The sequence below is a fragment of the Apis florea genome, unplaced genomic scaffold, assembly GCF_048593485.1.
Source record: "Apis florea isolate Af1SG1 unplaced genomic scaffold, ASM4859348v1 contig_3170_pilon, whole genome shotgun sequence".
In the NCBI taxonomy this organism is placed as follows: Eukaryota; Metazoa; Arthropoda; class Insecta; order Hymenoptera; family Apidae; genus Apis; species Apis florea.
In genome coordinates this window covers 5683129-5705845 of record NW_028256714.1, presented here as the reverse complement: position 1 = coordinate 5705845, position 22717 = coordinate 5683129, and the positions used below count along the sequence as shown (strand labels likewise).

The following is a 22717-nucleotide window of genomic DNA, read 5'->3' as shown; positions in this document are numbered from 1 at the left end:
TAATCCAGAATCCATAGTTTTAAATGAATCAATCATCTCATCACTCAAAGATATGATGTATGCTTCCAACTATATAATATTATAAAACATACATATAGTGCATTCAAATTATATAATTTATTGTGATTTTATTACATTTAAATATATATATATACATTTGAGAAAGTCTGTTCGTTACAAAAATACAACATTCCTCTTATTCTTTCTCTCCGAATCGAATGACGAATCGTACAGCAGAATCGGCAATGTCGCGATCTCTGGAGAGGAGTGAAAAGAACAGGAGCGTTGTACATTTTTGAAAATTATTCGACGGACGTTTTCCGGTCCGCCAACTTGAATGCGTCGTTAGAACGTGATTGACGCATTCGAGCAAACGATCGATCTCGGAGGCAAACAACGAGTCGGTTACAAACGTTTCTTCGTTATCGAGCTTTTTCTCGCGTTTGAAAAGAGACGCCTCGAAAATTAAGCGGCAATTAAGGGAAACGGCGAAATATCTTAATGCGTTTCAACAACCGTGGTTACCTTTCCTCTGGAAAGGAAATCGACGATGAATGGCGCACGGTTGAACGCGACTCTCTTTAAATACGTGAAGAGGGCGACGTAATTGAATGGAATGCGGTTGATTACGGGCGCGGATTCAAGAATGGCGTTGAATTTTTTTTTTTTTTTAAGATTTCAGATGTGTTTAACGTGGTGTATTATATATAATCTTGTTTTTTTTTTTTTTTATTAATGATATCGGTTTTTCGATGAAAAGAAAGAAAGAGAGAGGAATTCATTTTTCTGCGAATAAACTAATCCTGTCTGTGATGTAATGAGTAATATCTTGGTGTGGTAAACAAGCTGTGATATTGCATCATGCGCGGGGAAATAATCGAGAAGAGCTCATAGCGATTCATAAGCTCGGTTGTTGGTTGAACTGTGTGGATACTATTTATACGCGTTTGTGCGCATGAAATATTGAAAATATATTCTTGTTCCCAAAATTATCTATCTACGAATTATCATTGCGTGGATCGTTCAATTGTAAAAACCTAGACCTAACCTATTTTCTCAAGCATTCTCGAAGAGAATAATTTTAATCAATTAAAATTCTTCGAACGAAATTTCCGTTCAATTTATTCTTAATCAGAATCCCGCTTCTGCCTAATTGCATGTATTATACAAAAGAATTTGAGGGGTGTCGTGAGAATCAAATCGTGTCACGAAAAAGATGGAGAAAAAAGAATATTCTCTCAAACAGCAGGATTATTTCCATCCATTCATTCGTTCGATCAAATGACCATATTTATTAATATTTAAAATTTGAATAATATATTTCAGTTCCTTTAAATTATATAATTTAATAATTTAAATATTTTATACATACAATAAAACTTAATTTTTATTACAATATTTTATCCCATATTAAATTTTCAATAACCTCGAAGAACGAAGACGACGGTGAAGAAAGGGAGAGGGAAGGAGAAATATATATTACTTTTCATACACTTTTCATATATTAATTTACAAAAAACAAAAACTTATATATAATTTATTGTATATTTAAATTAAAATAAATGTTTTAAAGTGTTCTATCCATTATTCATATTGAAAATTTAAATATTTCTCGACTATTGAAACGTTATCTGTATTAATTGTATCCCTATATATATATATATATATACAAGATGGTTTAATCTGTAAAAATGTTTAAAAAGGAGGATGTGGTATCAAAAGAATTATATTTTTTTATTAAATTTGAAGAAGAATTTTGTCCAGTTAATACACATTATTCGAACCACGTTTCCCCCTTTTCCAGTCTCTAAAGAGAGGGAAGGGAGGAGGGGATGGAAGCAAGACGATGGCTCTGCTTTCCCTAACAGGAAACGGGAGATGCCTCTCTTTCTTCTTCCCTTTCGTATCTTTCACACCTTCCGCAACCATCTTTTGTGCGGTTCTGTAAATCTTCGTTCTCAGAGGTGGACGTTATTCGAGGCGTTATTCACCCCTCGTTGGCTAATGTAAATAAAAGATCTCTTTAACGCGGATTTTTAGATAAACGTATTGATTTATACGAGATTTATATAAATACAGAATTGGTGGAAATTTATGTTAAATTTATGCTGATTATAAGCTTTTATATTTTTTTAAAAGACGATTCTTTTGAGCGTGTTTTAGAGATATGTTTTTTCATCTTGAAAAAATGTCGAAAAAGAAATTTGGAATTAGGGATCTCGCGTTTCTTGAATATTACATTTTAAAAAGTATACCGCGTTTAATGTTTAATATTTATTATATTTACAGAAAGGCAAAAATGGACGAAGTATATATATAAAGTTAAAAATAAGGTAATCGTTCTTTTATCTGGCACGAAATTCTTTCCCTCGTGTAGATTCGAAAATTGACGCGATTGGAATTCTACGAATAAAAAGAAAGACTCACCAGTGCGCGTTGCCAAAAGACAAATCGTTAGAAACGCTGCAAGCTTCTTGGAAAACCTGCAAACAAAAGAAACGCGTTGATTATTGATCGAGTCTTGACAGTAAAGATAAATTGGGATTGATTGAAAAAGTTTTTTTTAATTTCATATAAATATTGATTATAAAACAAATAAATAATAAGAATAGTAAAAAATAACCTATATATGTATATTTTTAAAGTAAAATTTAAAAGGCGGTGATAAATTAGTGTCAATTAACGATCAGTGAGAACAACAGTGAGCTTCAAAAGTAATGATAAATTAATCGATAGTACCTATGCAGTATTAATGGATGGAAAGAAGTGTCTTACCAGTATCTTTATTTTAATCTATATTTTCAATTAATTAAATTATTAAAATATAAATGAAAATAGTTAAAAGAATAACAGTTCGCATTAAAAAGAGAAATATATATCGCTATTTATCCTTCAAGTTTAATCTTTTACGAAGCTCTCTCGTTAATATTTAATTCGCATAGAAACTAGCTTATTTCGAGAAACCTTTATACATTTGACCTCTCTTCCATTCAAATTACCATTTTTCTCGATTGTGAAATAATGAACACGAAAATTAAATCAAAGGAGCAACGGTTCAGATCAAAATGAGAAATATATTCATCATCGCTCGAACATTTGATCTCTTCCCTTGGAAATTCAAAATGGAAAAAATTACCATTTTTTTTTCGATTGTAAACGAATATTGAACACAATGAAAACAATTAAAGGAACAACAAGATTCAGATTAAAAAGAGAAACATATTTGTCATTAGATTAAATGTATTTGATCTCGTCCTCATTGAAATTCTAATTACCATTTTTTTTTCCATTTTGAATTTCCAAGGGAAGAGATCAAATGTTCGAGCGATGATGAATATATTTCTCATTTTAATCCGAACCTTTGTTGTTCCTTTAATTTAATTTTCAATATTTTACAATCGAAAAAAAATGGTAATTGGAAAATGTATCGTGGAATCGAGATACATTTTAGGATCGCGTGTCCCTTGGACGTTTTCGAGGCAGGATCAAGATTATCAACGATTCGCAACGAAGCACAAATCGCGACAAAGGCGACGTAATGGAATGCGAGCGGAAGTGAACTGTTTCCTTGCGGTAAATGGCGGAGACGGCGATGTAGACACCCTTTGGACCCCGGTGTACACATTGCGGCCCGGTGCATCCACAATGGCCACTGTCACGTAATCGATCCATAGCTATCCGCGATGTTGGTGGCAAGGTTGGCATGTAACGCTGCCCCCCTCGGTCCACATACGAATCCAATTGTACGCATGAATTTCCGCGTATATACTATTTAATGGTAAACCGATCTAATTGATCGAATGGCGTCGCCCTAATTGGTGGAGCAACGCCTCCTCGAGGACGGAAAATTAAACGCCCCTAAAAATTGACGAATTGAATTAAAGTAATAAGGAATGATTTATATATAAATATCTCGTGTATCAATTAATTATCATTCTTTTTCGAAAATGTAATAATTACGAGAGCGTTTCATTGTTCGAAAATCTCCACTCTCCTCTAATCTGAATTAATATATCGAGACAGAGAGAAATCTCATTCTTTGTGATTGCTGTTGTTATTATAATTCCTTTTTGGAAACGTAATAATCGTGTGAAAAGGGTGGCGTGTTTCGAAAATTTCTTTCTAATCGAACAATCACGTCCCTCTGTTATTTTGGGATATTATTATTATTACCACTCTGCTCTAATTTGAACTTGAACGTTTCAACTAATTAATTGCCTGCGGCTTAGCGGTTACAGCCGAGATAATACTTATATATATATATATCGATATAACACAGAATTTTTGAACACGATTTCGATGAAACGTAATTAACGAATGATTTCGAATAAAATTTGTGGTTATCGATGTAGTTGAAGGAATATTAACGAGTATGAAGGGGGGATAATAGCGTTAACATAGAGCAGAGGAGTCGCAATTATGAATTATCGAGTAGATTTAAATTTTAATAACAGTTTGAACAAGTGAATTAAACTACCGATGATGATGATGATGATGATAACTTTTTAAACTCCTCGATGGTGAAAATGAAATATAGATCAGATTATTATTAACCTCGACTCGACATTGGAGACATTGATTTTATATATTTAACATTGATAAACTCATTTTTTAACCAAATTTTTTCTTTCTTTCAATTAAATTTAAATCTATTTGAATTTACCTCGAATGGAAATTCTCGAATGAAAATCGATCGATTTCTCGTAACGTTATTTCCTCCTCGGAAAAAGGGCAGCGTCGTTAGTGTAACGATATGACTTGCGATAATGCCTCGTTATCAACGGTGAAACGGGCACGGTGATATTGTCGGTGGAAGAGGCGATGTCTGCCATTAAATCGTATGCGAAAACCTTGTATACACGTGTCAGAAAATCAAATTAGCCGAATGTAATGGTTTACATTTGGGGCAAGAAGCATATACGGAACACGTATGTACATTCGTTGAAAGGCGCATTAGGATAATTTACCTTACGAAATAACACGTAATTTAACGTAAGTAATAGCTTGTAAAATATTTGACGTAATAAATTCTCCCTCTTTTTTTTCTCTTCAATGGAATCCATCGATGTTTAGAAAATATTCTTCTGGAATAATAAAATAGAGAAACAATGATGAATGATAAAAAGAGACATTATTTTGAAAATCGTGGTCTTGAAACATTTTTCATTTTTCTGTGATGAATAATCCGTGCAATCTGCATTAACTTCAAGATTGTTAAAAAAGGAAATTTATTAAAAAAGAATAAAAGCTTCTTTCTAAAGAGATGATTCAGAGGAATTTTTTCAAAATATTAGATTTCTCTTTACACTTAATTAAGATATATTTATGTAGAGAAAGAAAAAAAAATAATGAAAACAGATATGAGAGATTCCTTTCATTTCATTAAAGGCATCAATGAAAAATTTTCGAACGAGAATAATCTTAAAGACGTAATAATTTCTTTTTGCACAATATACCACTTAACCCGTACTTAATTAAAAACGATTTGCAATAATAAATCAGTGACGATTTCCAACATATTTCTCGACGTCAAGAAAAGGTGTGATGATATTTTCACCAACAAAAAATATTATTACAGATTTCTATTTAAAAATAATAAACCCTTCGTAAATCTTTTCAAGTTTACTGCAAAGTCAAATAAATATACCCTGTAATTTGTTCCCAACATTTTTCGCTCAAATATTTTCCCAAATATTTATACCAGTTTCCAGATAAATCACAAATATATATATATATCTCAACAAACAATCCATATTTCGAACAAAACTCGTCGAACTAAAACAAAAGAAGCCAGTCAAAAGAATCCCAACATTAACAACGCAAATACTCTCTAATCCAATAAACTCTCCCCTTACTTTCGTCCAATAATATCAATTTCATATCCGAGTCGACGAATTTTTAACTCTCATCACTGGACAATGTGAATTTTCAACATCGATTTCGAAAGAAGATCGATCGAAGAATTAAAATCGCTTCGAGAAGCAATTTTCACGGTGATTTATGCAATCTTTATTCCGCGATAATGCTCGGCCATTGCGAAATGGAAACCACAACACAGGAGGATCGACGCGTTGAGGTCGATGCATTCCAGTGGCGTCGATGCGCCGCGGGAGGACGTCTATGCGCGATGATATTCCGCTTACCTTGCGCACTCTAATGAAATTGGTGGATGTCGTGGCTGTCGTTTGCACGAACTTGGAACACAGGATAGAGTGGCTATCAGAGTGCAGGTGATATTCGATACAATACTCGTAGTATTCGATTCTCTCGCTTCGAGAAGAAGAATATCTTTGTTATTATTGTTAATTCACCGAAATGTGAACAAAATTAATTCCATTGAACGATAAGTAAGAAGTTTAAGAAGAAGGGTATGTTGATGTGTTTGTATAATAAACTCAGTTGGTTGAAATAAGTAAGTTTCGAGGATGGATGAATAATTCATATTAGAAAAGATTTAAACGCTTCAGGTATTGATGCCTGATCTTCGATTTCGAATCCTTCGATTCCGTTGAATGATCCACAGTCGAGAGAGTGCAACAATGAGAGTAGGAAAAGGGTAAATTGTCCAGAAGAATGGTCGAGCAATTGTGGAACTACGTCGGTGGAACAACGTTTTCTTATAAATGGGTCCCATTGGAACGCTTCACTTAACACATTCCATACTTTGTTTCTGCCAATTCGAACGTGTGTTACGATACGAAAAATCGATATGTTAAATGCAAGCTTCGAGTGTAAATCAAATGCGGATCCACGTGCAAATTCGTCGAGGAAAAACGTTGAGATCGGACTACGAGCGTAGGGTAGCGTTGGGTACGAACAGCCAACGAGTCATCGATTTGAACATTTGGCTAATTTAATTTCATTCTAATATTTCCATACTTTGTTTCTGCCAATTCGAACGTGTGTTGCAATACGAAATCGATATGTTAAATGCAATGCAAGCTGAGAGGGTAAATCAAATGCAGATCCACGTGCAAATTCGTCGAGCAAAAACGTTGGGTACGAACAGCCAACGAGTCATCGATTTGAACATTTGGCTAATTTAATTTCATTCTAAGATTGCCGCGCGAATAATAAATTATTAAATTATAGAAATCACGAGATCGTGAACTTGAATGAATTCATTGTGTAACGAGAAAGGAATTTTGAAATGAAATTTAAAAAGAGGAAAAGGATTTGATTTTAAAAATAATTTCTTGGATTGTCACGTCACAGAGAATGGATTCAACAGATTCTACGCGATTAAGGGATACGTTCCACAGGTAGTGGTAGAACCTTATTTATTATCACTTTGCCGGAGACGCTGTATTATCTCTCAGCAATAATCTCATAGTAATTCCACGTTATCGATTAATATCCCACAATTCTGCGCATTTCACGCATACATTGTACATATCCTATTGATTATGTGACTTATATATACACATATGTATACACAGGAATCAGCAGATAGAGGCATGTTAGGAATAATCAAGGGTGTAACGAGTTTAATATCAGATTGGTAAGAGGAAAGTAAATCTGTGTCGATTCTGTGACAAGTAAATAAATTTGCTTATTAATTATTAATTGTGCAATTATTATTGTAATAATACATTTTTTTTTATAAATATTATTACAATTTTCGAAAAACTCGATATTTATTTCATATTACTTTTTAATCAATTCATTTATCGTGTTAAAATTGAGAAATTTCTGATAATATAGTAAAATCGAATTGAGAGAAAGTGGCAATCAAGCATTCCAGGAATGGAAATTTCTCGACTAGCAACGATGGATGGAGAGTTATGTAATAATAGTTAAATCGATCACGAGCAATTTTCGATCAGTGGTGCCATTTGAAGATGCCAAACTTTAAATAATTCGTCGAAAAGTTTGATGGGTTAAGATAGAAACTAAATCGATCGAAATAATAAGATAATTATTTATATATTGCATAAAATCGTAATTCGAGGAAACAAAAATAATATAATTGCTTAAGCGAAAACACGTATACAGTGTCCATTATTTATGATTAATAATTGTCAATTATTAAACTATGTTCGAACACTATTTTTAATAAGATAAAATTCATTTCATTCGTTTAGATTTTAACAAAACCTTGCGTCGAACATAATAAATTACACATGGATGAAAAATCTCCCAATCTGTCAACATTTTTTCCAAATTTTCTTTAACAATAGATCGATACATATAATATTATTAAATTCTGAACATTCTTCCAATTTAAAATTCTTCTTCGTTATTTATTACTTTTTGAATAAACTTTTTTAAAACGAAATTGCTTCATTAAAAAAAAAAAATAGTCGAAATATTCACGAACCATAACTAATAATCGAAGAAAATCCATAAATTGAATGGAATCGATAGATCCTCTCGATTTCAATGATTTAGCCGGAAGTCGAACGTCACGACACCGTCCCGCAACATTTAATGCGATCCGCGTTGCCCGGGTAACTGCAACGTTAATAGTTGATGCAATTAGCCCAAGCCTTATTAAACATGTCCAACCAGAAGGGAAGTTAGTTTAGGTCTATCGCGATGACATCGCGATGACCGAGTTATGCACGCCTCTTCTGGGGGCGCTAATGCGGCCAATTAACGCGCGGATACTTTACCGATTTCGAATAATGCATTCGTTGAAAGAAACCCTGGAACACGGCATGTTTTGTGTTGACAGAAATTGAACTCTAAATTTATTCGCGCGCCAAATGATGACTCCATTCTTAAATAAAATGATTTTTCTTAAATATCGCTTCACGAGATGGATTCCTAAACTATTTGCAATCTTGTAAAGAGTAGAATAGAAATTAGACCGCGATCGAATTATTTTGCTGTGTTGGTTCGAGTTTGACAGTCGTGGCCAAATAGAAATATTATTTATTCGAAGTTTTCGAGTTTCGTATGCATGGAATACGGTAATGAAATTAGTTCGAGCGAGTTCGATTTTTTCGTTATTGAATAACAAAGTTATTTTTATTCGTTAAGAAATTGATAATGGAAACAGAAGGAAAACAGAGACGTAGTATAAGAAGATTTTAAATATTCGACAAATTTCCTTATACGTAAAGATACATGAAATATAAAAGTTTTAATTGGTGCGTGAGATCATTTTAACTTAGCTGAGAAATTCATCGAGAAAGAGGCCTGGAGTGCAAAAGGGGGAGCAAGACGGTTTGGATGATTATTGAAATAAATCAATAATCATTGAATAAATAAATAAACGGAAATATTATCGATTCTCATATATCCGAAATATTGATTTAACTCGTTTTCTCTCTCGCTCTTCTGTTCAAATAATACTTTATTTGAAGATGAACAAATATCGTGTAAATGATCGTGTTAAGTAAATTTGGTGACTGAAGAATAATACGTGGATATTATTGTACAAATGATAATAAAATGTAATAGATTTTGTATAGATGGAGAATAATTTTTCCTTTTTTTTTTTTTTTTTTTTTACCCTGAAAAAATTATGGTAAGCAAATGTTACAGAAGTTGAAAGGCGAATAGGAATACGTTTACACATAAAGTATTTACAGAAAGTATTCGAATACTATTCTATTAGGAGGAAATTCAAAGGTAACTCGAAAATTCTAGTTGCAACGAAAGTTTGTAGAATATAATAGATTATACGTGGAATAATCTGTTTGAATGAAATTATATTGAATCTCAAGTTTCGAATATAAACTTTATCATGGAGATCTTTTCTATACATTTTGCAATTTAAAAACTTGTGTGAAGTTATTTGTATTTGTATAAGAATAATAAAAAATATTAATCGATTCACCCTATTTTTACTTTCAAAAAATTATATTAATCATATCTCGAATCGGAAAAAAATAAAAAAATGGAACAAAAGAAAATTCTCGAGTCCGAGGAGATTTTCAAAGGCTTCATGTCGATTAATATCAACTCCATTTGTTTCACTTGTTTCAACAACAGTGTTGTTATCGATAACAGATATCGTGCATCATTATTCCTCGAAGCCGAAAGTTTGGATAATTACTCAAAGTTGTGGGGACAACACGTAACAACGGCGAGTTTCAGACACGTAGTTTGCGTGTGATGGAGCACCAGTCAATTTTCATTTAGCCACGTGAAAGCCTTGCTGCCAAGATGGATTAGACAAAATGGACTTACGGATTTTCCGTACATTATTTCTTTCACTCGCCAAAAATTTAATTTAAACGTAACTCCCTTTCACGTTATTCCAATTTTTCCATCATCGATTACGAGTCCGACTTTGATGATTAAAAACGAAACATAAAAATGGAAAATCCTTCTTTTTCCTTTTAATATTGGATTAGTTGTATTATAGCTCCATTAACAGATACGAATATTTAATTTTCGAAGAAAAATTTAGCAACGAATTCAAGCAATTAATGGATTCTATTCTCATCTACTGTTCATGTATATGTGAAAAACATGTTATTTATTATTTTAATAAAATACTTTAAATAATATTCATGCATTACGTTACGTTTTTTTTTTTTTCTTTAAATGCTACTTTGATGACAATCTATTATTACAATAACGCAATAAATTTGCTAATAAATGATTTTCTTGTATTCTCTTATTTACTCACTGTCACAAACAATATTTCAGAAACAAATTCTTAATTAAGTTCACATTTTCTCGCAAATATTCAACAATGCATCATCATTAACAAGAAGAAAATTCAACGTTCTTCAGAAAATTGATATAAAACTTTTGTTTGTATTAATTTTATATCAACACACGAGTGTTTCATTTACTGAGGTATCTTTCTGTTTCAAAAGTTTTTCAAAAACCTTTCGTGATTTGATTCTTTATGCAGATATACCGAAACAAAAGGTGGGAACATTTTGCACGGCCTGTGAACCTTTTGATAAAACGCTATATCAGCAAGTATCTCGGTATTTATGAAGAAGATAACAGAGCTACGTCTTCTCTTCGAGCAGAGATTCAGAGAGGCAGATTTCGATCCGGTGTATCGATCCAACACTTCGTAACGAGATTGTGAAAGAGTGGGTGGCTTGTGACGTCATTCAATGCGAAATTCATTAATTATACACTTTTCGTTCTCATTTTCGAATCAATTATTTCGAAATATCGAATTTCCGAATGTACGTTCGCGAGTCTTTGATGGAGATTTAATTCGACACAACAAGAAACAAACGCGAAATGTTAAGAATTATCAGAACAGTAGAATTACAGATTAGATGGAAAATGCGCAAATGCTTTTCGAATCGAAGATTCCGTTCCAAAGGGAACTTGATGAGAATGACCCTCCTTATTCAATACGGCCGTTTCAAAATTTCATTAACCAAGTAACTGGTGCAATGTTAGAAACTTAGAAACAGTGATCAGATAATTAACGGATGAATAATCGATATCCAGGTTGACATCTGGATCGATTAGATTATATTACGAATTTAAATCTTCTCCTAAAAGGATTGACAATTATGCTTTTCACGTATGTCTTTAATTCTTCCTTAACGAATTGTTTGAAATATAAATCTTTTCCTCCTTTTTTTTTTTTTTGACGAATTAACGATACGATGATATTTCATTTATTAAATTATTAAAATAAATCAAGAATAAATTAACAAGTTTAGACGAATTAAGAAATCGATGTTTGATTTGAGCTTCGATCAAGTTCGTACAAGATCTCACTTCTATCGTGAATAGAATCGATTTAATTGATTAAAAAGAAGAAGATTAATATCATCCAGCGCGTATATTCGCATCACGACACTCGGAGACTCGTGGGAAAAAAAGGGAGGGCCTCGTCGAAAAGTGAATTTTGCGGCACGCTCGAAAGGGGGCGTGAATTGCGCAACTAGACAAAGGCGAAGAGCGTGAAGAATGCATACGCTAGGAAAAGCATTACAGCCCCCAGCCAGAACAATGGATAAGTGTGCAAATAGAGAAGTACGGCCGGATGGCTATTGTTCCTTTTTAGTTTAAAATACACCTGTCAAAATGTCTGCCGTCAAGATTATGCACCCTTGCCTTTTTTTTCTTTTTTCGAATTTAGTTGTTTCTAATCGTGAGAAATACAAATTTTCGACAACAAGTGTATTCCGGATTTCTTCGTTCACCAAGAAGAGGAATTGTATTTATTATAAAAAATGAGTAAGTCGTTCTTCTAAATAATTTATACCATTAAGATTTGTTCGTGTTGTGCAAAGGTTTGTAAATTTATTTCATAATTAAAAGTGGCTCCCATCCAGCCAGCTGTTGATGGTTTAAAAATCTCTTTTAATAAAGATTATTATCTGACACCGTGTCCAAAAAGTTTTCCAGATTTACGAACGGAAGTGTGAGTGTTAATAAGGTGGAAGGAGAGTGGATTCCGAGTTTTTCCAGGTTTAGAGACGAAAATTTGTTACGCGTGGTTGCTCGACATCTGGCTACTAATAAAACTTGTCCGCCGCCTGAATTTTCTTCCCACTCGTACTTTTTAATTTCTTATTATTACGAGTAAACGCTTCGAAAACTTGAAAATTCGCGCCATCTAACTTTTCCGATAATTCTGCTTTACACTTGACGGGTATTGAAAATATATCTTTTTCTTTTTCGAAACGAGAAGAAAACAATTTTGGCGGGAATGTGAAATACCGGATCACGAATGATCGACGAATCATTGAATCTCTCATGATTTTTAAATCAAATCGCTATTGAATTAGATAATTTTATTTTTAAGAAATTTCTAAATTTTCAAAATTAATTTAACATAGCAATAAGAAACACTTATTTGCTGAAAAAGTAATAATTCTATCTACTCTGCAAATAGTCAAATAGAATGTCTATAAAATTTCAAATCATTATTCTTCAAAATGTACATTTATGCTATAAGTCTCGTTATACGCATCGAAAAAGGAAACGAATAATCGTAGAAATTTTGAATTTCCCGCCCCACTTCGTCCTTTTCGTTTCTGAACGTACGAGGTGAACAGAGTTCACTTATCAAAACCGGCGTTCTCCTGGCGTAACATTAGCCCAGAACTTAACTTACTTCGCTGCGAAATGGACAGGTTTAATAAAGCTGTAACCACGTTGCGTATATTGCGAAGATTACTCGAGCTGCTCGAGCAACGCGATTCGGCTTTCGTTATAAGAAAATATCCGGTTGAGATGTATCTCGAGTTAAATACGTTCATTAGAAGAACGTATCTTTCGAGGTGGAGAAGTAATAGTTGTTGGAATCGAATTGGAGGATGAGAGATTGTGTTTAAAATAGAATATTCTTTTTTTTTTTTGAAATTGGATCAATTTTGAACAAATTGCTTGAATTATTTTTGTTGAAGGCAATATAACAGTTTCTCGTTTCGATTGATTACAATACTGAAAGATTTGTGAATTTGTCCAATGTTCTTTCTGATAACTGCTTTTCTAAAGATTATTCGAGTTATGCGAATAAATTTGTGATTCGTGATTTTTCACGAATAAAATTGGAAGATTACTTCTGTGTATGACAAAGTTTAATCTTGCGTGGATTGCATTTTATCTCGTCTTTTAACACAAGATGTATGTACAAATGTATGGGAAGAATAAGAACGAATGGAACGGTGGAAGATCGCAAAAATACAATTTATTGAGAGGTATTTCAAGTTTTCATGTAATCTATAATGAATATTCATTAATTTATTATACATTATTCAATACGAATGTACAAACAAATTGTACAATATGCAAATGTTGATTACATATTTCATGAATAAAATATGTTACACATGAAACGACGTATTAATATGAATTTAAGAATATCGTGATAAATATTAAATAAAGGAATTTATATTAATTCATATATATATATATATATATATATATATATATATATATATATAAGCTTATTGAGTATTAATTATATTAATTATTACAATATTGTATATATATAAAAATACGTATCATTATATTTAATCTCGTAACGTACAAATTATTAAATACTGTAATCAGATTATTTAATTTAGTGTTTAGAAATGTGAAAATTCTAACAATTTTTACGTATATATATATATTTAAATTACGTAAATAAATTTTCTTAAAGCAATTTTTATTCTTTAACTTTGAAAATTAACTTTAAATATATATTTGAAAAGGCAAACCCATATGAACAATAAATACTAATTTTTATTTAGTTTGCTTTAGTCTCTTAAATCAACTTTTCAAACATGTTGAATTATATGACTTTACACGATCTTCTCGTGAAAAGGAAACATAACCTCTCAAAAACTGATATCGATATGTATTACACGATTAAGAACGAACATTCTCGAAACGAAACTCATTTTCTCGATCTTTCTTCACCTCACGAGTAAAAACGAGAGATATTTAAGAACTTCACTTGTGTATTAATCATTTTTATACAAATCTAACGCGAGAGAATAACGATGACAAAACATTGATAGAGAATAAAACGAATAGGTCGAGAAGTGAAATTCTATATTGGCAGTTAAGGGTTGGCTAAATGTAAAGGTGTCGCGTGTGTGCCTTACATGCACAAACACGCTCACTGAAGAGAGGATATAAATTCTGACGTGTTAATTACGTTACGTTCACGATTGCATTAGCGTTGCCGCACACAAGAGAGTTTGCACATTTGCATGTTGGCAACGAGAGATATGCGGTAATAGCATCTTTCCAACGATATTCAATATATCTTGCATTGCAAATTGGTAATAGTTGGCATTTCTCTCTCTCTCTCTCTCTCTTTTTTAATCCGTTCATATAAAAATATTTCCAACGTTTGTTTTCAAATGTTTGTATTCAAATTTTTCTGGCATAAACGACATTTGGCATATAAAATTTGTATAAAATTGTTCGTTTCACGGTGTTGAAAGATAAATTTATATACAACGTGTAAGATAAAATAATAATAACGGTGCGAGTTGGTCAATGGCCTGTGTATCAATAAATTCTTACTAATTGCGCGTTGTTGTTAAATTACGTTTCCTTATCATTTTCGTTTCCATGGTTTTACTTTTAAATTACACGGGTTTCCGCGTTTAAAGCCGATAATAAACGCAGAGATAAGGAGAATTGTTTCTCTTAAATTTATTTTTATTTTTTCTTCTTCTTCGAAAGAAGATCGATAAGATAAATTCTCTTCTAAGTTTGGTTGAAAATAATTGGGCTCGATAAATATTTCTTTTGAAGTATCATTGTTCAAAAAATACCGCTATAATCCTACGAGAATAAATAATTTTTTATCCAATTAATTTCAAGAAATGGATCTGCATCTGTTTCTCTGTGTACGATGCTTATATTAATATATTTTGCACGTATCAGAGCAAAATGGTGGAATTTTATTCACAGGTTTTTACGTATTGTGACTCCCGATAATTGCTCTTGGATTTTCCAGCTCCGTGAAATGAGCTAACTTCATTAAATTGTACGAACATCGATCGTTCTATGTTTCTCATTAGCGAAACGGATTTGATTGTTAAACCGTTATTAATTATAATTCCTCCTCATATCGCGTATTTTCAAAAGGAACGTAACTGTGCGTAATATTAAGATCGATGGATCATTGCAGTGAAAAAGTAAATAGAAGATACAGGAGATAAAATAAATATACATTTGAAATAAATATTTGGTTAAATGAATCTTGTCCAACATCTTTCTTTATTTAAGAAATAAATTATTTTCAAATGATTTGTTTATCGAATGTTTGATGTTGCAAATTTTGTATCGATATTGAGATAAAAGCAAGTCAAAAAGTGAAACGTATGTTAAAATATAAAAATATATTAAATGGATAATAGAGAAGTCATAAGTTTATTAAACATGCCGAATAATATATTCTCAAATAAAATCTGTCAATTATTATTCGAGTGAGATGAGTTAACAAATTAAAAAAAAAATAAAATTACGCAAGTACTTAATTTCTAACCGATTTTTTTAATAAATAACACGACCGTTAGAAAAAGAAATTTATTCCAGAAAATAAAAATAATATTAGACGTAAACGTGCAACCGAATGATATTTCGAGCTTGCGATCGATATGATAAATTATGCATTCAAAAATTATTAGATCATTTAATCATACGGGCTGGAATAATCGATATTCACGCGAATTCGGTTGTTCAAAACGGAAGTATTTCTAATTCGGTTAATCCAAGAGTCACGTAAGCAGAGTTCCTATAATTGAAATCCAGCTACGAGGCATCCACCCTCGTAATTGTTTTCGTTATAATTGCAATCAGATTCCACACCTGCAATGATGCACTAATCTAAACATGTTACGATTCCAGCAGTGGGATGGTTTCTAATATCGTCGTAGAATCTCAGCTTCTTGGTTAACACCGATATCTGTGTGTATCGATAAATTCGAACAATTAACGAATATTGGAATCGTGATGGAATAATCTGAAATGAATTTACAACGAAATATACGCAGCATATATGAATTTATTATGAAATTAAGAAACGTATTAATTGGATTATTATTATTATCCGTATTTCTCCTCCACGGAACAATAATTTTTTAACTCTTTTCGAATAAGTAAAAAGAATTAAGAATTAAAAAAGTAAAGAAAATTTTGCAAATTATTTTGATTGAACTTTTAGCAGCGAGTGTATATAAATTAAATAATTAAATAAGTATTATTAAGTTAATAGGATCAAATTTTAATTTTTTAAAAAAAAAAGGATAATAATAATAATAATGCACAACATCTGAATAATTTCCATCTAATAGAAATTCATCTTGGAAAATGCATCGATCCGACTCTGATTATCATAAATCAAGTCGCGCAGCTTGTTTCATCCTTAAATGGAATAAATTACGCGTGCAGAAAGTTTATCTGTTCTGGACGCAGCACACTTTCCCTTCTTCGAAAGATCTTTTAAAAAAGGAAGGGCGATGTTTAAATTGGAATTAAAATAACGTTCGAGCTCGAGTGAAAAGCCAGAGGATTAATTGGTTCCACGATTATTAGCTAAACGCTATCGAGGTTAATTCAGGCGTTACAATCTTCAGGGACGAATAAATCGATGGGATCCAATTCATTCATGGATACAACGGATTGCCCCGATCGTATCTAAATCAATGGATATCCGGCTTGATTTGACCCACAACGATCGAACCGAATGGATTATATTATTTATTTGGGAAAATTTGTGTAAAGAATTTAACAGGTAAATTATAAAAGTTAAACAAATGTAGATTCATTTACTTATTTTATTTCATTTCTTTCAATCGTTCTCTCGACAAATTTCAACATCCAATCAAAATTACCAAATTTCTCGTCGAAAGTTATCCTTAAATTCCTCCACCTCGTTCTTTGATGATTTCTTTCAATTATTCTCGAGAAATTTCAACATCCAATCAATAATTTTTCCAATCGAAATTACCAAATTTCTCGTCGAAAGTTATCCCTAAACTCCTCGTTCTTTGAAAATAATGCTCGAACATTTATTTACTCGTTAAAATTATCTCACAAATCTTGCTAAACTGAATCGTCGCGCATGAAACGGGGAATAATTCGCAATGGACGCAATGCTCATCTTCCCTTTTATAATTCGCGCCTCTTCGCAATAACGCACGCGATCAGATAAGAGCGGATAAGCGAAATAAATCAAATTGCAAACGGCGGGGCCCATAACGGTGGCGCCCGTTAATTATACCATCGGGCTTAACCGGAATTAATTCCGAGACAGCGTTAGCCTGGCAGCAGAGGCGGGCGACAGCAGGTCGAGGGGGTTTCTGCACGACAGCGAGCACGGCCGAATCATTTCGTTTCATCGTGCTGCCGTAAGTAACTACCACGCAAAACGTGGACATGTTTAATAAAGCTGTACGTTGATTGCATAGATTATTAACGTTACTGTTCCCTCGTGCTCGTGCTCCCCACTCGTGGGATCGAAAGTGGCGCCCCCACTTCGAGACAGTTTGAAAAATTGGAATCGTTGAAGAGGACGCGTTTTGTATTTTAATAATTGCGAAAGGAATTGAGGAACGATCGTTTGTGTAATTCATCGAAATATCGATGGAAGATTTCTAACCTTCGAATATATCTCCTGCGAAGACGAATTAATTTTCATTTTCATTTTGCGTGTAAAATTTTAAAAAACGATAAAGGATACGGTTTCTCGTAGAATTATTATCGGATAGTCGACAAAAATAATGACACGATTTTGATGACTTGACTTTAATTCGTGTTTGGACGCGTGGAGGAAGACGTTTATCTACGAGAGAAGGAACGATGAATTCTTTTCGAAGTTTGAGCTTTGAAAGAAGGGCTCAACGGCATAACTTTGTTGCAATTACATGTTATTTTTACGAAAAGTAGCAAAAAGCTCCTCTCACCGCGACTTGCTTGGACCTGCTTCGAGTTGCACGAGAAGTAAGTGGCTTCCCTCTCTTGCAACCTGTGTCTGTTTATTTTATTTTTATTTTTTTCCCTCTCTTTCTCTCTTTTCGTTTGAGGAGAGGGTAATTAAAAGTATCAAAAGTGTCGAGAAGGTGAAGATGTTTGTACAAGGGTGGTAATTAACAGAGACGAAGCGTGAATTTAAGAATCGTGAGAAAAGTTTCTTATTCGGGATTCGATTTACGAATTGCCTGATTAAGTGATTTAAATCGAATTCAAGCGCAATATTTAATTCTTAGAAATATTTGGAAAATTTTACAAATAGTTTATAAGTATTTGTTATATATTGTAACGTATTGAGATGAATCGAATTTGTGATTAAGCAGCGATTGAATTAATAAAAAATTAATTTTTTTATTAATTTTAAATGGTAATATATATATATATGCACTTTTATGAATAAAAATTTTAAAGTTATAAAAGTCTATTACATTAAATTTCTCATCACGGAGAGCAAGATATTAAACGAATAGTTAGTTCAGCCTCGTAAATTTTCGAGACATTTGCAAAAAAAAAAAAAAAAGCCACTATTATCTTTTCCATCTATTCAACAATTTTTATTCTCGAATAAAAATGTATGACCGCGATATAATTGCAATCTGAATTTCCACGATATTTTACACAATACGCTAGGACAACAGTTATTTGATACACATCCGATAAATATTCGTTGATAATCCCGAATTGCTCCCGATGGCGATTATTCACCCTCCCCTTATCGAGCCTTATCAGAGGCTGCAGCATTAACCAGGATGGTCGAATGGCCACGGCTCGAGAAAGAATCGACGCCTTTATCAACGCCTTTATCAGGATAATCGAATCGAGCCAACTCTCTCCAGGCCCAGGATGCATCGCTCTGACGAAGTGGCGGCCTCTGGAACGACGAGCTTGACGAAGTGACTATTTCCGTGGCTCTACGCTCCCATCGTAAATCACAATCGACAGAACAGCGCCCGTCGATTCCTAAAAATTGCTTCTTTCACGGTGGCCACGAGCAATCGTCCGTGCATCCACCATGGGAGAACAGTGATGGATCAACAGTGCGGTTCCAAACACTTTTCCCGTATAATTAACCGGACAATCGTCAATTGCGGAATTCGTATCCTCCATATTTGGTTTTCGACAAAATTTCGAAAAGGAATTTTTACTTTCTTCAATTTTTATCGTTTTGTCATATTTTTCGATATATTTTTTCTGAATCATTTATACGTTGGTTTTGGAACAATTTGGAAAAGGAATTTTTATTTTCTTCGATTTCTCTTAATTTCTTTTTTGTCTCTCTCTCTCTCTCTTTCTCGTTTTAAATTTATTTAGAACTAGAAGTTGAAGAAGTATTTTTCGATGGAATATTTTAAAATAAGGTTTTTTCTGAATCATTTATACATTGGTTTTAACAATTTGGAAAAGGAATTTTTATTTTCTTCGATTTCTCTTAATTTCTTTTTTGTTTGTCTCTATCTCTCTCTTGTACTTTAGATTTGTTTTTGTAAAAGCTGAAGAGGTATTTTTCGATGGAATATTTTAAAATAAGGTTTTTTCTGAAAGTGTTAATTTTGGAGGATCTTTTCAGAAATACTGACATATATGTGTTTAATTTCTTCTTTCTTTTTTTCAATTAAAATTATACTGAAACAAAAACGAAAAACTGAAAGTCTTGATAATATTTTATTTTATCTTTGAAAGTATCTTTGAAAGATTTTGGCCTCTGATATCTTAGATAGAATTCCTGAACAGATTAATAAGTAAACTTGAGTCTATATTTTTTTCGTTTGTTTCCCAGAATAATAAATATAAATATCGTAAAATCTGTTATGTATTCGATATAAAATTTAAACTCGATCCCTGTATATCAAATTATTTAGAATTGTTCCAAGAATTGGTCAAGGAAAACTGGTGAATAATAAGTTCGAGAGAGAGAGAGGATACCACTATTAACAACTTGCCATCAGATTTTCAGAAGAACGACAAAGAATACTTTAAGAAGACTTTATCCAAACTATTTAAATCGTCACTTTGAGTTATTGGAAAAAGCGTGAAGAAACGTCAACTTCAACATTCACACGATTCAAATTTTTCTCAAGTATGAAAAAGTTTATCACATTTCCAATACTTTCTCGCGCACTTTCATTCTCAATTATCTCTACTCCAAATAACCCTTACAAATTTTTACAAATTAAAAGATTCGTTCATCTGGAAATGAATCATTACAATCCGTCGCTGAAAATTAGAAAAGTATTGTACAAGCTCGTCAGCATCGATGTCTCCAGTCAACTTTGTCCTTTTCTTTTTTTTACAACGATGCACGTTTCAAAAAGAATCGTTAATAGCATTACAAAAGCTCTATTGTACTTCTCCTCGCGAAAATCTCGGGTATTATACACCGTTTCTTTGCGAATCACTTTTCAACTCGTTAAAGGACTCTTCGTTCCTCTACTTTTTGTGCAGGACAATGCTACGTATTCATTTGTATCTACATATAATATCGTTTCGAATTAAACTCGAGTTTTTAGCCATCCTCAAACTTAGATAAGAACGTTCTATTTCAGAGCATTGATCTGCGAGACAAGTTTCGTCACCTTGAGGAAGCTGTAGAGTGTGGAAAACAAGAGCTTTAGTAAAAAAAAAAAAAAAAATGAATGAAAATTATTATTTTCGCCTCTCAAGCTCACGTCCAACTTTAATTCCTATTAACTCGATATAAATAAGCCTCAACCAATTCGAAAAGTAAATCGAGATATACTTCTGTCTCTTGAAGAAAAGTTCAAAGGAATGTACGTATATTAAATTTTAACGAAATGGAAATATTTAAAAACACGATGAATGAAAGCTATCGAAATATTCGTTCGATAAAGAACAAAAAAAAAAAAAAAAAAAAGAAGAAGATTTATCTTCGAGCTCGCTCGCAATATACAGATACACACGTCGACTTCTATTAGTCTTCGCGTAGCATTTCATGCGCGAAATCTGTTTATAAATCACATTGAATCTGTGCTTCGAAATCGAACAAAAAAAAAAAAAAAAAAAAGGGAAAAAAAGGGAAACCCATCAAAACATGCATGGAACATACGTATAACACGTGTCACGCAATAAAATTCGAATACGCTTTTACAGAAAACGAGCGGCACGAAAAAGGATGCGCCCGAATCCACGAAAATACAATATGATTTATTTCGCACCGATCGTAACTCTGCCACGGCCCATTCGCTTTAACGACATTTCGAACATACGCGCCATCTTCAAGTTTAAAAAGTTCGATCTTTGCTCGAAAGTTCACGACGATTCGAAATAGAATTCCCTTTCGATCGATCTTCTATGGAATCGTGTCGAGAAATATTTTTTTTTTTTTTTTTTTTGGAAAAGTTTAATTTATGGAAATAAGGGTTGAAATGATTTGAAACGTGTTGGTGGAAACAATACGAGAGATCGATTGTTAATGGATTTATTATAAAGTAAATATCGAGGAGGAATAAGATGTGTATGTTTTGAAAAAATAAAAAAAAAATAGGAAATGTAAATCAAATTTTAATTGATTCGTAACGATTTTCAAATTTTAGAAAAACAGCCGGTCGTTGCCTCTTGTTGCATAAAAAAAATACCAAAGTTGGAATAATTCAATTATTTAATTCGAGCCGTGTACACGTTCATTCGACTCCTGCATAATTGAAATGATGCATACACAATTGGTACTAATTCAGATAATACAAATTCATAAAGTTCGCTTAAATTTCATTCCGATCGATCCGGAGCTCTCTGCTGTATTCATTTCGCGTTTGGTTAATCGACGCGTTACAATTAGCCTGTACTATTTCACGCCGATCTAAACGCGCAATTGTGACGATATTTCCAACAAAGGAAAAGAAAAATCGCACGGAATGGAATCGCGGAAAAGAGCTCGAGGGTGAGATGGACGATTCTTATCACGAGCTAAATTTACTTTACCGTTAAATCCTGTTCAAATGGTGATCAATGATCCCAATTTATCCGCTTCCCTGGGATAATTTACTGTTTGCGTTACGTGATTGCGCGTAAAATATTTATTCGAAGGGTTCGACGAGGGTCCATTTTGATTTGCTCGATTCCCATATTCGAGAGCATGTATTTTCAATTCTTCTGAGAAGGCGCAACATACTCGAGCGAGTACACGGAATTGAACACGGTTTAATTTAATTTGGAGAAAAAGGTTAATAAAAAAAAAGGCGATTCTTCGTATATTTCGATTATTATTTCGTGACGTTGTTGAGTACACAGTTTATTGCAAATTACGTTTCACAAAACGCGGACAATGTTTCTTTTATACGTAATGCACGGTACGAATGAATAATTGAATAATGTAACGATCGATCGATTGAAATATCTT

At 32.7% G+C, this 22717-nt stretch overlaps 1 protein-coding gene across 1 annotated transcript in view; it reads right to left on the bottom strand.

Moving 5' to 3' along the window:
* Cad87A (cadherin 87A) overlaps positions 1-22717 on the bottom strand; it is a 243465-nt gene that overhangs the window by 117700 nt on the left and 103048 nt on the right. The window contains exon 3 of the mRNA XM_012485460.3: positions 2428-2483. Coding sequence (XP_012340914.1) covers positions 2428-2483 — 56 coding nt within the window. The remainder of the gene's footprint in view (positions 1-2427; positions 2484-22717) is intronic.